The sequence below is a fragment of the Sabethes cyaneus genome, chromosome 2 (assembly GCF_943734655.1).
Source record: "Sabethes cyaneus chromosome 2, idSabCyanKW18_F2, whole genome shotgun sequence".
NCBI lineage: Eukaryota > Metazoa > Arthropoda > Insecta > Diptera > Culicidae > Sabethes > Sabethes cyaneus.
Window position 1 is genome coordinate 207,070,496 of NC_071354.1, and position 16,509 is coordinate 207,087,004.

General features: G+C 41.5%; 1 protein-coding gene across 2 annotated transcripts; it reads right to left on the bottom strand.

Moving 5' to 3' along the window:
* Window positions 1-4,957: 4,957 nt before the first annotated feature.
* On the bottom strand, window positions 4,958-7,890 carry LOC128734608 (angiogenic factor with G patch and FHA domains 1). 2 transcript variants are annotated; one of them, XM_053828887.1, is made up of 7 exons: window positions 7,657-7,890; window positions 7,313-7,594; window positions 7,118-7,252; window positions 6,401-6,884; window positions 6,136-6,296; window positions 5,721-6,072; window positions 4,958-5,651 (listed from the first exon to the last, which is right to left on the bottom strand). In XM_053828887.1, the coding sequence occupies exons 1-7, from the start codon at window positions 7,816-7,818 to the stop codon at window positions 4,972-4,974; spliced, it is 2,256 nt and encodes a 751-aa protein (XP_053684862.1). In that variant the 5' UTR covers window positions 7,819-7,890; the 3' UTR covers window positions 4,958-4,971. The 2 variants fall into 2 exon arrangements, with proteins under 2 accessions (XP_053684862.1, XP_053684863.1); XM_053828888.1 differs by lacking the exon at window positions 6,401-6,884 and adding an exon at window positions 6,957-7,053.
* Window positions 7,891-16,509: the final 8,619 nt, after the last annotated feature.

Genomic DNA, 16,509 nt, shown 5'->3' on the forward strand with positions numbered 1-16,509 from the left:
CATGAACAACAACAACAACAAAAAACCATGTCCAAGGAATCACCACAAGATTTAAACCGGAAAGCGTGCCTCCAAAAACACCCACATGCCAAATTTGATTCCATTTGCTCGATTAGTTCTCTAGTTTTGCAGAAATTTGTGTTTCATTTCTATGGTCGCCCCCCCTCTTAGTAGGGGAGGGGTTTCTTATCATCATAAGAACCTTCCTCGGCCCCAAAATCCCCTACATACAAATTTTCACGCCGATCGGTTCAGTAGTTTACGATTCTATATGGAACATACGGACAGACAGACAGAAATTCATTTTTATAGAAATAGATTTGTATGGGTGCCCCCCCCCCCACTCTTTTTTATTGTATGCCAGAAGGGTATTAGGTTAAAAGACCACTGCGACAGTCTTGATGATCGTCTTTTGTGGCAGCCTGGTAAACGGCTGAATAATGCGTACCGTCGGTGCCTTGTGCACGTGTAGGCATAAAATAGACCCTACAGTGGTTCATAGCCTCTTATTGAGCAACTCCTATTCCTACCTCCTCGTGGTACCAGCCGGGATACGAGCAACTTTGGTGGAGATCGGGTAACCAACCCCGGTGGAAGCCAAGGTCGTATGCTGACAGGAAAGGAGGGCTCTTTCGAGCTTCGTTGGCCTTCCGGTGAAACAGAGGGCTGGTGTAGCAGGCTTTGCAAGCCGTCACCACGAAAAATACTAAAGTACGGAACGAAAAACAAATAAATTCTTACTAGAACAATCGGAATAGACCCACGCGACGAAAAAGGACTATGGATTAAATACTCGGGACGTTGAACTACCGATCTCTCAACTTCCAAGGGAGCACTCGAGTGCTCTCCGACGTATTGAAGAGCCGCAAGTTCGACGTCGTAGCGCTGCAGGAGGTGTGCTGGAAGAGCTCAACGGTACGTACGTTCAGAGATGGACATACCATCTACCAGAGCTGCGGCAACACACACGAGCTGGGTACAGCTTTCATAGTCATGGGCGAAATGCGGAAACGGGTGATTGGGTGGTGGCCAATCCATCCTCGAATGTGCAGGTTGAGAATCAAGGGCCGATTCTTCAATATAGGCATCATCAACGTGCTCAGCCCTCACCTCAGAAGTACCGATGACGACAAGGATGAATTCTACGCGCAGTTGGAGAGTGAATACGACCGCTGCCCTAAACATGATATGAAGATCGTCATCGGGGATTTCAATGGTCAGGTCGGCCAGGAGGAGGAATACAAACCGGTGATTGGAAGGTTCAGTGCACACCAGCGGACGAATGAAATGGGCCTAAGACTTATCGACTTTGCCGCCTCCAAGAACATGGCCATACGTAGTACCTTTTACCAGCACAGAATCCATCACAAGTACACCTGGAGGTCACCAAATCAGACAGAATCACAGATCGACCACGTTTTGATCGAAAGTCGGCACTTCTCAGACATTATCGACGTCAGATCCTATCGAAGCGCTAACGTTGACTCGGACCACTACCTAGTGATGGTTAGGATGCGCCCAAGACTCTCCGTTGTGAACAACATTCGGTACCGACGCCAGCCTCGGTTAGATCTCGCGCGGCTGAAGCAGCCAGACGTCGCCGCAAACTACGCGCATTCACTCGAAGCTGCGCTGCCGGAAGAGGACGAGCTGGACGAAGTCCCTCTCGAGAACTATTGGAACACTATCAAAACAGCCATCAGCAGTGTAGCGGAGAGCTCCATCGGACATGTGGCCCGGAATCAGCGGAACAATTGGTTTGACGATGAATGTAGGAGAGTGATGGATGAGGAGAACGCTGCGCGGGCGGCCAAGATGCGCAGTGCCACACGTCAAAACGTGGAAAGACACAAACAGAAGAAGATGCAGCGAAACCAAATCTTTCGGGAGAAAAAGCGCTACCTGGAAGAGCAGGCGTCTGCATCGTTTTCAGGAAATGCGAAAGTTCTACCAGAAACTGAACTTACTTACTTATGTGTCCATGTCCGCCGGTCCGGCAGAACAAAGGGATGAAATCAGAGATCTCCACTGCTGACGGTTACCCGCCATGGCTTTTACCTGTCGCCAGGACAGGTTCTCGTCTACAGCCCGGATGTAGTGATGTCCGTTAATCGTTCGATTAATTCAACTAATCGAATAATTATAAAAATATTCGAATAATTTTTAATCGAGTACTGCCAGCACGAGTAGTTGAATTAATCGAATAGTTCAAAGGAAATAATATGAATGCGAATAATCCCCGAATAATGGCCGCTAATCGTTCATAATCGTTCGATTAATCGAATTAATGAAAAAAATATTCGAATATTTCTAATCGAATACCATTAGCACGAATAGTTGAATTAATCGATTAGTTCAGACAACGCTCGCCGATTAATCGGTAATCGAATAATTGAAAATTTCGGACATCACTACCCGGATGTCGTTGGCTAAGCTCCGTCGCCATGAGCCTCTGGGTCTGCCTCTTCTACGCTGTCCTTGTGGATTCCAATCGAGAAACTGTCCAGAAACTGAACGGATCCCGCAAAGGCTTTGTGCCGCGACCCGAAATGTGTCGGGATAAGACTGGCAGTATTCTGACGGACGATCGTGAGGTGACCGATATGTGGAAGCAGCACTTCGACGAACACCTGAGGCCATCATGGTTAAGGAGGCCATCATGCAGCTAAAGAACAACAAGTCAGCTGGAAAAGATGGCATCGGAGCGGAGCCTTTTAAAATGGGATCAGAAAAGCTGGCCGTTTGTCTACACCGACTAATTGTTAGAATTTGGGATACGGAACAGCTACCGGAGGAGTGGAAAGATGGGGTTATCTGCCCAATTTATAAAAAGGGCCACAAGTTGGACTGTGAGAACTATCGAGCGATCACCATTCTCAATGCCGCCTATAAAGTGCTGTCCCAAATCATTTTCTGCCGTCTATCACCAATTGCGAATAGATTTGTGGGAACTTATCAAGCCGGCTTCGTCGAAGGTCGGTCTACAACGGATCAAATATTTACACTGCGGCAAATCCTCCAAAAGGGCCATGAATGAAGAGTTCCCACGCATCATTTATTCGTTGACTTCAAAGCCGCATATGATACCATCGACCGGAAAGAGCTATTTAAAATCATGGACGAGAACAGCTTCCCCAGGAAGCTCATCAAACTGGTTAAATCTACGATGGATGGTACACAGTGCTGTGTTCGGATTTCTGGTGGATTGTCAAGTTCATTCGAATTACACAGAGGGCTTCGTCAAGGTGATGGTCTTTCATGCCTGCTGTTCAACATAGCGCTACAAGGTGTTGTGAACAGAGCGGATATCAACACGCGGGGCACAATATTCAACAAATCTAGTCAATTCGTCTGCTTTGCCGATGGCAAGAACATCTGTGGCTGTGGCTGAACAGTACACCAGACTAAAGCGCGAAGCAGAAAAGATTGGGTTAAAGGTAAATACGTATAAAACAAAGTACATGCTGGCCAGCGGAACCGAGGCCGAACGACACCGCTTGGGTAGTAGTAGTATTGATCGACGGCGATGAGTTTGAGGTAGTCGATGAATTTGTCAACCTTGGCTCACTGGTAACGGCGGACAATGATACCAGCCGTGAGAATCAGAGGAAGTCATGCTTACTATGGGCTCCACAAGCAATTGCGGTCGAGCAGACTAAGTCCCCGTACAAAGTGCACCCTGTACAAGACGCTTATTAGACCGGTTGTTCTCTACGGGTATGTAACATGGACAATGCTCGAGGAGGACCGGAGTTTTCGAACGACAAGTGCTAAGAACGATCTTCGGCGGTGTACAGGAGAACGGAGTACGGAGGCGGAGAATGAACCTCGGTTTTCCTCGGATTCCTGAATTGTTCTCTCTTTAGAAGATTACCCTCGATGTCAAAAATGATATGTCTGTGGTCTGATAAACTTGGTTCATCAGAGACAAGCCAATTTTTGACTTTCTCAGCTTTAGAGGCGCTACATAGAGTAAGGTCTAGGACCTCTTGTCTGATAGCGTTTATAAAGGTGGGGTGATTCCCTACATTGATTACATTGACATCTTTAGAAGAAAGATATTCAAGTAGGTACTCACCCCTGCTATTTGTGTCCGAGCTGCCCCATATCGTGTAGTGCGCATTTGCGTCGCAGCCTATCACGTACGGCTTGTTGACTGCCCTGCAGTACCGCACAAGTTCAGCAACCTCGGGCGGTGATATTTCGTCCTTGTCCCCTGGAAAGTAGGCGGACGCAACGACTATCTCCTGCTTCCCTCTAGTCGTCGGGACTACCACCATAATTGCAACTGTGGGAGATAAGAATAATAATAATAATTAATGATGAATAAACATCATGAACAAAAATAATAATAAAGCGATTCACATCGGTCTCCTATGACAACACTGTCAATGCAACGTATTATAGTCCAATATGGCAACGGCGCGTCAGCAGCAGACAGGACAATCAGTGGCAATACTGATAGCTGGTCCGAAAGTGCCGCAGCAAAAGGTGGCTGATACCCACCAGCGCGGACCTTTCGGTTTACGGCTTAGCAGCAGCAGTAGTGGATGAACGCAAGCCAGTCACTTCGGTTCACGACAGCAACGACATCGCGTTGGATTAATTCTGTAATTGGAGAAAATGTTACTTTCTTATTTAACAGAATGGCAGTCCGCGGTTTGGACTGTGTATTGCAATAGATCAACTTACCATTAGCGCCGGATAAACCGAGGATCGTGGTATCGTTAATCCATGGCTCCTGAATCAGAGCAGCACTCAGCAAAAGATTTTTACAAGATTTGTCCCGAAAAAGACTCGATGTGCGGTCCCGGTAAAGTTTTTTTAGGATTAGGATTTTTTTCGTTGCTGAGTTAAATGGCAGAGTACATTGTCAGTGTCACCCCCAGTATATTCGAAACCAATGAATAGTAATACAACTTCGTCGTATAGAGAAATTTTTTTTTTATTTTGCTAATTTATTCTACAATTTTACTCTGAATCTGATACTCCAAACATGTCATTTGTTTCACATTTCTTCTGTCTCTTTTTCCATATTAGTTTTTTGCTTGCATTTCCTGCCGCCACACGACTCGGATCTTTCAAGGGTTGACTACCCAGTCCACTGGTGCCTACGTTAGTCAGCAGCTTAATGGGTTCCTTCAAACCATCTTCATTGGCGCCTAACGTTTCGCCCGCATTCCACCCTAGTTTCGACAACATCTGGAATCCCTTGTTTTCGCTTCCGATGTGCTGCGCAAGGGATGCAGCAGGTGACTTAGCACTACTATCACCGGAAGTCTTCTTTTCCATGACTTCTGCACACGATTCATAGCGCTTCTGGGCCATTTTCCATATCATTTGCTTCCGCTCGTTCGCCGACTGTCCAGCTGTAGGTTGCGCGAGAGCTTGACTACCCAGACCACTGGTGCCAACGTTCGTAAGGAGTGGTATTGGCTCCAGAAGACCTTCTTCTTTTTTCCCCAACGCCTGTCCCTCGCTCCAACCCAATTTGGATAGCATTTTGAAGCCTTTATTTTCACTACCGATATGTTGTTCGACGGAAGCAACCTGTGTTTTGGCATGCTCGTTGCTACTACCTTTCGTCTTTCGTCGATGTGCTGCTCGGTCTTTATAATCAGCCAAATTAACCTCAGTCGGTTCAATATATTCTGCGAAGTTAAAGACAAACAAGTTTGTACATTTATTTCGAAAGTTAAGTTACTCCATTTTACACTTACTTTCATTTTCCAGTCCATACATCTTTTGAAGTCGCTTGAGCCCCTCCTTGTGACTGACCGGCTCAGTAATACGGTTTGCGTCGTACCGTATTCCGGCTCCGCTTCGTCTGCCTAATCCCTTCACCAGCAGGCCAGGCTCACAAGCGTTACAAGTAATATTACCATCGTGCACGTGACACACCAGGATAGTTTGATTCAGCTGAATTACGTGCCCATGCTCAATGTCGAACGGATCACTCTCTTGCATTGTTCCACTCATCCGAGTTCCGTTCAAAATGGTGCCGTTTCGTGAACCCAAATCTACCACTTGGTACACGCCGTGCTTATCGCTATAGCTAAATTTAAGGTGATACTAAAAGAAGAGGATAATTAATTGCATTTTTAGATGAAACATGGCAATCTAAACATAACTTACTTTAGATACGTTCAGGTCAGGAATGATAACATCATGATTGCCTTCACGTCCTAGCGTACCACCCTTACAGGTTACGATAAATAAGGACCCCTCTCTTAAAGCATCAATGTTCGTTTTCTGCACAATCAATCTCAAAGAAGGTGGATAATTTTTAACCGTTTCTAAAAATGTAGCATATTAAACATACATATGAAATTTACCATCAGGAAATGTACTTTTAACAGAGCCGGCAGACTATCAAACAAAAATGTACATCGACAAATACCTGAATATCTTCCTGGAAACTCAACTGCCGCTCCATCCGATTCGGACGCGCTGGACTTCACTATAACTACCGATCCGGAGTCGCACTCGCAGCTACTGCTACTGCTGCTACTACTATCCAACTCGCCGTCCTCTCGATGGTCAGCAGAATCGCGGCCGCGTCTTCTGTTCCGCTTCTTTTGCGGTGTGTTTCGTACGAATCGGAAAAATGACTGAATATCTTCATCCGAAGAGCATCCTGGGGTCTTGCTTTCCAGCACCTCCGGCGAAGAACGCGATCCACTTTGTTGCCTTCGTTTGCGGGACTGCATTCGTCGTTTTTGACTGCTCTCACTATCACTGTAGCTTCTTTCTCGGTCTCCTCTCGAACGACTTCGGTTGCGACGGCGATTGCGTGACCGGGCAAGGCGTTTGGGTCTTTCTTCCGTCGTCTCCCAAGACTGCCTACGGCGGGAACGATCGATTGGTTTTTCCTCTTTCCGTTTCTGGAATGCAGAGAAAAGAAGAAAACAGCGGAAGGACCGCTCTTAACAACGCCGGCTCCAAATGTCACCTACCTAGAGCGTTCGAACGCATACGTCCGATCTCCAGGCCAGAAAAGTCAGATACTAAAGAATTAATTGATTGGTTTTGTTTCTTGGCGGGCGAAAAAACCTAACACGGGGAAAACAAAGAAATGTTCCAGTCATGAATTATCTAGACAGGTCGTTTAAAAAACCTTTTGCTGCGCTAAGTGCTTCTTGTCTTCAAGTGTCTTCTCCGGCATAACTTGCGAGTGGAACTCATACTGCTGAGTTTTTTCGTTATACTTCAGATAACATCCACGTTGACCATCGTAGTGTAAACCATAGATCTAAAATTATCGAGTCAAACCATTATTTTAACAATTAACAGATTCTCAAAAATATCTTACAGCATTATAGTAATATCCAGTAACCGGATCATAATACAACCCGGAAGTGGGTTCATAAATGTACCGATTTTGATAATCGAAGTCTTCGGCAGTCTTTTTGATATCATCAACGAAAGCTTTCACATCTAACGGTTCGTCGTTGTTGGCAGCGTTTTGTTCCAGTATCTGCTGTTTTTCTGCCCTTTCTAAGGCTTGCATTACATCATCGTCTGCATTTTCCTTTTCGGAATCCTCATCCGAGTTATGTTGTCGATTCGATGATTTTAGTCTATGCAATTTTCGCTGCAAGAAAATGGTGATTGAAATAATGATTGCATTTTGAGGACTTATAATCGATAGGTTACCACATTTTTTAGCTTTCGACGCAACACGCGAATTTTCTGGTTCTGTTTGCGAATATGCAAATGAAGGGCTTTAACGTAAGCGTACACTTGTTTAACGGTAATATTATGCAGGTTGGTTAAACGGAGTAACTTAGCTCCGATTTGGGAGGATTTTTTAGCCATTTTAGGTTATATCTAATGTCGAATAATTAAATAGCCTCAAATTAGTGTTTTTTCACTGAATAACTGACCAGCTCACATTATGTTTACATGTTTGCAAAAAGGGATGAAAAAATCAAATAAATTTGATGGTTAAGCAGTGTTGCGCGATAGATTTATTTTTACTCACCTCATTGGCCAAAACTTGGTTTTCGGTGATGCGAGGGGCTGCTAAAGGGAACTAAAGGTATATGGAGATCAAGTTAACTTCCGGGAATATCTGGTTAAGGGTAACCAACGTACTTTGGACCCCATCAGCAGCTGCACATAATTTGGACACTTAGGCCCCGTACAGAGTAAACGCGACAGCGACGCGAAATCTGGCTTGCATTTTTGCAATACATGCAAATGATTTAAAAAGCTAATGCTAAAGTAATTTCCGAAAATCGTCCAAAAAAATTTTCCTTCGTTTTTGTCTTTTTTCGAATATTGTTACATAGAAAATAATAACGTATATATATTATAAGCAAGAATAGATTCGGTTTTCACGTTCAAACCTTAAATAAAAATTCTTAAAATCCATTTTTTTTGAACGATTCACTTTGTTTTTTTTTCGAACCCCCCCACCCCCCTTCAGTGGCCGAACACCGGAAGGACAAAAACTTTATAAAATATTTGTAATGGCCTAAATATCAGAGAAAAAAGAAAAAGAATGCAAAATTTTATTTTTTCAGTCATCTTTTCTTCTTCTTTTTTGTTTTTCTCGAGCTGTGTTTTGTTTAATAACTTTAAAAGTCATAAAAGTCTTTGCTAAGCTTCTACCAACAAAACGATTGTTCCAATACGTTGTGTAGTTTCTGAGAAAAAGGTACACAAAGTTTGAAAATCGTGGTTTTACAGGTGCGGCGTTTTTTCCGCCAAGGTTGTTCCACGCCGCACTGGAATACTTATGCGTATGATCGTTTTTCGACCACTTTCCGTGGTCGAACCATTACAAATCTATACCTATAAAAAAGGATTTCTGTCTGTCTGTCTTGTGTTCCTTATAGAATCAAAAACTACTGAACCAATCGACGTGAAAATTTGCATGTAGAGGTTTTTGGGGTCAGGAAAGGTTTTAGTGATGGTTAGAGACCCCTCCCCCCACTAAGAGGGGGGGCTCCCATACAAATGAAACACAAATTTCTGCATAACTCGAGAACTAATCAAGCAAATAGAACCAAATTTGGCATGTGGGTGTTTTCGGTGACAAGAATTTAATCTAGGGTAATTTGAGACCCCTCCCCTCTTTATAAGGGGAATTATAACTCCTCTCCCCTTTAAGAGGGGGGTTTCCATACAAATTTCCTCATAACTCGAGAACTAATCAAGCAAATGGAACCAAATTTGGCATGTGTGTGTTTTTGGAAACAAAATTTTTTTCTATGATGAATTGGGACCCCTCCCCACTTTAAAAGGGGGGGGGGCTCCTATACAAACGAAATACAAATTTCCTTATAACTCAAGAGCTAATCCAGCAAATGGAACCAAATTTGGCATGTAAGTGTTTTTGGAGGCAAGAATGTTTTCTACGATGAATAAAAACCTCTCCCCACTTTAGGAGGGGGGGCTCCTATACATATGAAATACATATTTCCTCATAACTCGAGAAATAATCAAGCAAATAGAACCAAATTTGGCATGTGAGTGTTTTCGGTGACAAGAATTTATTCTATGGTAAATTGAGACCCCTTCCTCTTTATAAGGGGAATTGTAACTCCTCTCCCCTTTAAGAGGGGGGGCTTCCATACATAACTCGAGAACTAATCAAGCAAATGGAACCAAATTTGGCATGTGAAGGTTTTCGAGGGCAAGAAAATTTTCTACGGTGAATTAGGACCCCTCCCCACTCTAAGAGGGGGGGCTCCTGTACAAATGAAATACAAATTTCCTCCTAACTCGAGAACTAATCAAGCAAATAGAACAACATTTGGCATGTGGGTGTTTTTTTTGGTGACAAGAATTTATTCTATGGTGAATTGAGACCCCTCCCCTCTTTATAAGAGGAATTATAACTCCTCTCCCCTTTAAGAGGGGGGGGCTTCCATACAAATTTCCTCATAACTCGAGAACTAATCAAGCAAATGGAACCAAATTTGGCATGTGAAGGTTTTCGAGAGCAAGAAAATTTTCTATGGTGAATTAGGACCCCTCCCCACTTTAAGAGGAGGGGCTCCTGTACAAATGAAATACAAATTTCCTCATAACTCGAGAACTAATCAAGCGAATTGAACCAAATTTGGCATGTATGTGTTTTTGGAGACAATTTTTTTTTCAATGATGAATTGGGACCCCTCCCCACTTTAGGAGGGGGGGTCCTATACAAACGAAATACAAATTTCCTCATAACTCGAGAACTAATCCAGCAAATGGAACCAAATTTGGCGTGTAGGTGTTTTTGGAGGCAAGAATTTTTTCTGTGATGAATTAGGACCTCTTCCCACATTAGGAGGGGGGGCTCCAATACAAATTAATTACAAATTTCCCCATAACTCGAGAACTAATCAAGCAAATAGAACCAAATTCGGCATGTGGAGGTTTTTGGAGGCAAAAATATTTTCTACGGTGAATTAGGATCCTTCCACACTTCAAGAGGGGGGGCTTCTACACAAATGAAATACAAATTTCCTCATAATTCGAGAACTAATCAAGCAAATGGAACCATATTTGGCATGTGGGTGTTTTTGGAGGCAACCATTTTTCCCATGATGAATTAGGACTTCTTACCTTTTTAGGAGGGGGGGGGTCTCCCATTCAAACGAAATACAAATTTGCTCATAACTTTAGAACTAATCAAGCAAATGGAACCAAATTTGGCATGTAAGAGTTTTAGATGGTAGAATTTTTTTTTCTGTGGTGTATTACGACCCCTTTCCCTTTTAAGAGGGTCCCATACAAATGAAATACAAATTTCCTTATAATTTGAGTACTAATCTAGCAAATGGAACCAAATTTAGCATGTAGGAGATTTTTGAGTCTTGAATTTATTTTATGATAGTTAGAGACCTCTCACCCCTGTGGTAGGGGGATATGGACTCTCCTACAAATAAAACAGAAATTTTTGCGAAACTCAAAAACTAATCCATCTCGAGAAATTCGAGACTCTTCCATAAAACATTAATCAATAACAAGACCACAAAAACTATCTATAGTAACACTAGATCATTCAGGACCGGTCGCGAGTGTTGCCGGTGACCCGCCGTCGGAGGCGCCGCCCACTGGGGGGCTTGCAAAACTCGAGATAGTGACAAAGATCATCCGAGATTCATGATTTATGTACAACACAGGTTAATTTGTGGCAATACGAAGTTTGTCGGGTCAGCTAGTTTAGTATCAAAATAAGCCTGCAAAAAAGACTGCCGATTCAAAATCTGAAATAAAAATCAGAGGGGTTGTGTACAGGACACGACCGTATATACCGTGGACCCCCGTTCGTTTGACCGTTTTTAATCTGAACACTTTTTAATTTGAACCCCGTTGGTTTGCACGACGTGCAAATTAAAAATGGTTCAAACGTCATACTCATTATGACATCATTTGCTTATGCAGACAATGCACATAAACATGATTTGTTTGTGCTGATCTAGCGTGTTTATTCTGTTTCACATTGCTTTTTCCCAACGATTATGGTAGAAATCCGATCGGAGAATGAATATTCGCTGCTTGCAACTGCCAACTGAATCAAACTACCAAAACAATAACAAAGAGCAGGGCAGCCAGTTCACACAAGTTCCAGCATATTTAGGGTTACCAGTTGTTCAAATTAAAAGCTAACCCCGTTAGTTTGCATGAGGAATCGTTCAAACGAACGGGGGTCCACTGTATAGGGGACGCAGGACTACGTAAGTCTCTTTGTAGTGATAGTATCATGTATTCATGCTTGTAATAGGGTGCTAAATGCTGCTAAATGTGAACATATATATCGGGATACATTTCTTGGTTGATTTAAACATTTATTGTTTCGAATGTATAAATAATTTTAGAAAAAATGATCATTATCCAACGTGTTTTTTGCATCGAATAGGAAAAGATGCAATGTGTGCCTAACAGACGTCTTGCATGTGTGTAGCAAAAGCCCTATCATTCGATTCTTCATGCATACATGCTATATGCAACATATATACATGCTACATGCGTTGTATGTAACATTTATCAAAGTAGTAACATTGCATACGTTCAATTCTCAAAAGATTGTGCATTTGAATACAATTCAACAAAATCAAGAACACAAACTATTGATTTCCTGCTACCTTACTGAAATTAAAGATTGTTTTTATTACCCATGGTTTCTTTTCAGAATTATTTCCAATATACGGTTTTGGATTAATGCTTATGGTTACTGGTATAATCTAGGATCACCATTTCATAAACAGCTGTACTCAGTTATTACAGATTGGAGATGGAGCAGTCAATGTAGGTACCTTTAACAATGAAATATGACCAAATATAGTCATCGTATACACTCTCGTTTGTATCTTTTACTCAAACTTAATTTCAGTACAAACCACTACTCGCCCGAATGTTCAACAGCACGTGGTTCAACCGGTTCAACAGTATCTTCCCAACGTCAAGCTTTCACAAGAATCTTTTAAATTGCCAGAACTGCTATATTCTTCTTCATTCTCTAGAGCGTCTGATTTATTCGTGGGCAAAGTTTCTGTAACGAATTATAGTGCTAAGATTATTCAAGTAAAAAATAATTTCACTTGGGGTATTCACGTAGCGCTTGATATGTTGCGACAACGGTGTATTCCATGGATATACAATCGCTATTCGCATAACACTCCCTGTTTGTATGGAGATGGAGCTGATATGCGAACAAATGCGCAATATCGTGTACGCAATATAGCAAACGCATATGTAAATATCTCTACTTACTTTTCCAGCAGATCCTTTGCCAAAATACGCATCGATTGTTTTGCGCTTCGACATTTCGACAGTGCAGTATTCTACGTAAAATCAAATCACTCAGACCAGACGTTTACAATTAGGGTCACCACTAAAAAGTTGTCAATTGAACGGTTTACCAAAACATCTACTTGCATTCAAATATTCGAAATTAGTTACAACGGTGAATATGGCTTTTCAAATGATGGCACTTGAGTTAGAAAAAGTGGTACAATAAATCGAAAAAATCCAAAAAATCTTTAAAGAAATACTAGTTTGCTTATCTACACTCAAACTGCAATTGACGCCTTGGCGGTTTCCTGGTTACTTACCAGCGTTGCTGATTTTGTTCAAGGGAAAAAAGTCAGAGGGGTTGTGTATAAGACACGACCGCATATATAGGTGACGCAGGACTACGTAAGTCTCTTTGTAGTGATAGTGGCATGTATTCATGCTTGTAATCATTCGATTCTTCATGTATACATGCTATATGCAACATATATACATGCTATATGCGTTGTATGTAACATTTACCAAAGTAGTAACGGTGCATACGTTCAATTCTCAAAAGATTGTGCATTTGAAAACAATTTAACAAAATCAAGAACAAACTATTGCTTTCCTGCTACCTTACTGAAATTAAAGATTGTTTTTATTATCCATGGTTTCCCACGTTGAGGATTTTACCAATCCAATCCTATTTTGACGTAGGACTACGTCTTACCGCAAGTTTTGAGATAGGGTGTCATTCCAAAAAACTGCAAAATGCGAGCGTCACGAAAAATGAAAGGTTTTGAGCACTAATAGCTCAGCGGTTTTCCGAACGATTTTCAATATTCTTACACCAATCGATCGGAAAATCTTCTAAGAATTGACCTAAATGAAGACAAGTAAGGATTCTTGATGTTGAACTATTAAAAAATTGAAAATAATGAACCTATGTTTTACCAGAATTCTCGCTTCGTGATTGGTTGGAAGATTCTTTGCGATGATCTAAACCTACATCAATTTGATATCTGTGCTTGGGAAGTAAGCCAAAACAAGTGACAAAGTTTCCTCATTTCAGCAAGATTTCTTAACACCGCGGTTAAACCTAGACCATTTTGATGTCCTTGCTTGGGAAGTACGCCAGAAAGAGTGACAAAACCCCCTCGTGCCAACAGATTTCTTACGCACGCGATTAAACCTAGCGCAATTTGATGTCTGTGTTAGGGAAGTGTGCCAGAAAAAATGACACAAGTTCGTTGTCCCAACAGATCGCAAATTCTTTACAGACGATTAAACCTAGGCGAATTTGATATCTGTGTTGGAAAAAATGTGCTACAGCTGTAGTGTTCGGTTATAATTCGCTATGACGGCGCCGCAGTGGAGACACCTACATTAATTTCGAGTATGCGTGAAGCAGAATAGCGATTTGTTAAAGAGTGCAAAAGACAGAAATATGTCGAAAATAATTTTCACGCATTCAGCTACGGGCAGTTCTGTAAGTGGAAAAGAGGTCGTGCGGTGCCGTCATAGCGAATACGACTCTGTATGAATACGCATGCTTGCCGTTTCATTAGAATTGTAGTGAAAAGATGTGCTGTTGATAAAATAGGATTGAATTGGTAAAATCCCTTCAACGTGGGGAACCATGGGTAATAAAACCAATCTTTAATTTCAGTAAGGTAGCAGAAAAGCAATAGTTTGTGTTCTTGATTTTGTTAAATTGTTTTCAAATGCACAATCTTTTGAGAATTGAACGTATGCAATGTTACTACTTTGATAAATGTTACATACAACGCATGTAGCATGTATATATGTTGCTACTATCACTACAAAGATACTTACGTAGTCCTGCGTCACCTATATATGCGGTCGTGTCTTGTACACAACCCCTCTGATTTTATCAACAGCACATCTTTCCACTACACTTCTAATGAAACGGCAAGCATACGTATTCATACAGAGTCGTATTATAACCGAACACTACAGCTGTAGCACATTTTTCCAACACAGATAGCAAGTTCGCCGAGGTTTAATCGTTTCGCAGTAAAGAATTTGCGATCTGTTGGGACAATGAACTTGTGTCATTTTTTCTGGCACACTTCCCTAACACAGACATCAAATTGGACTAGGTTTAATCGCGTTCGAAAGAAATCTGTTGGCACGAGGGGGCTTTGTTAATCTCTCTGGCGTACTTCCCAAGCAAGGACATCAAAATGGTCTAGGTTGAACCGCGGTGTTAAGAAGTCTTGTTGAAATGAGGAAACTGTCACTTGTTTTGGTTTACTTCCCAAGCACAGATATCAAATTGGTATAAACCTATACCAATACCATCGCAAAGAATCTTCCAACCAATCACGAAGCAAGAATTCTGGTAAAACATAGGTTCATTATTTTCATTTTTTCAATAGTTCAACATCAAGAATCCATACTTTTCTTAATTTGGGTCAATTCTTAGAAGATTTTCCGATCGATTGGTGTAAGAATATTGAAAATCGATCGGAAAACCGCTGAGCTATTAGCGCTCAAAACCTTTCATTTTTCGTGACGCTCGCATTTTTCGATTTTTTGGAATGACACGCTATCTCAAAACTTGCGTAAGACGTAGTCCTACGTCAAAATGGGAAATATTTTTGCGTTTGTCATCATTTACGCGTTGACAGTTTGGCATGAGATTTTCTGCAAGTGCGAGCAGCTTACGAATTGACTGCTCGAACCTCTCGAACATGCAGAGAATCTCAAGCAGAACTGAACCGTCAATGTCAACACGTGAAAAAATACTTCCCTCTCTTTTTTCCACCCTACACAAACCTTAAACAGTATAGCAATTAGCAACCTCGTCATGGCAAATTGCTTACGATATTTACCATAAGTGTGAGTAAGCCACAAAATAGCACTGGTAACATAGCGTGAAAGACAGCTGGGTGACAATGACTTGTCGATTAGGTTTGGTGGGAAGGGTTGATATCAAAATATGTATGCTTACATGCTTAATACTATGTCGCATATTTGCATGTTAATTTATTTGTATCAAGTAATTTACTATATAAATTATTAGCGAAAACATGCAGCATAATCTGTGATTTTGAAAAATATCTGTCATCTGTGATCACAGATTCTGTGCATTGAAATTTTGAAAAATTCTGGGGTTTTTACAGAAAAATCTGTGAAAGTGGCAACTCTGGTGCTATTACCATCAAATGTCTTCATCTGTCACACCTTTTTAAACCTCATTGGTTTTCACCGCCAATATCTCGTGTGTGCGAAAATGAAATCAAGAGCAACATTTCAATAGGGCCCAAGTGCAAAATATAAAAAAAACTGGTTTTTTGGTTATATTTAAAGCTTTTTTAAGTATCTATAATAATACCAAACATCATAGCGATTTGAAAACTTTATGAGTCTTAAAAAGCAAATTTGAAAAAGCCTTATGTGAAAACTGGCAACAAAGTTTTCATTTTGTGCTTCGGCCCTTCTGTATGAAAAAGCCTATACGCAGTTTGTGTTTTGTTTTGCATTCGGCCCTATTTTTGTTGTGGGATTTCTACGCATAGTGGCGAATAATCACTGGCCATCTCCGGTTAAGTATGTTTAGTAAGTAATAAATGCACAATTTTTGAATTTCCGTTGGTAATCAATTGTTAACAGTGCAAATTAAATATCTTAGAAACAGCCAGTTCTGCAGTTGCTGCTGCGAAGATGATCCCGCCGTACAATTGCGCGAGAGACTCGACGGACGACCGAACAAAACAATATGATGCTACCTGCATAAATAACACGGTCATTCACAGACACGACATGTTT

What these genes read in the sequence shown, in the direction of transcription:
- LOC128734608 (XM_053828887.1), bottom strand. Translation starts at nt 7,818, where the DNA reads ATGGCTAAAAAATCCTCCCAAATCGGAGCTAAGTTACTCCGTTTAACC. An exon ending in GTTTCCAGGAAGATATTCAG is followed by an intron (nt 6,297 to 6,400) that starts GTATTTGTCGAT and finishes CTACATTTTTAG; the next exon opens with AAACGGTTAAAAATTATCCA. An exon ending in CTGACCTGAACGTATCTAAA is followed by an intron (nt 6,073 to 6,135) that starts GTAAGTTATGTT and finishes CTCTTCTTTTAG; the next exon opens with TATCACCTTAAATTTAGCTA.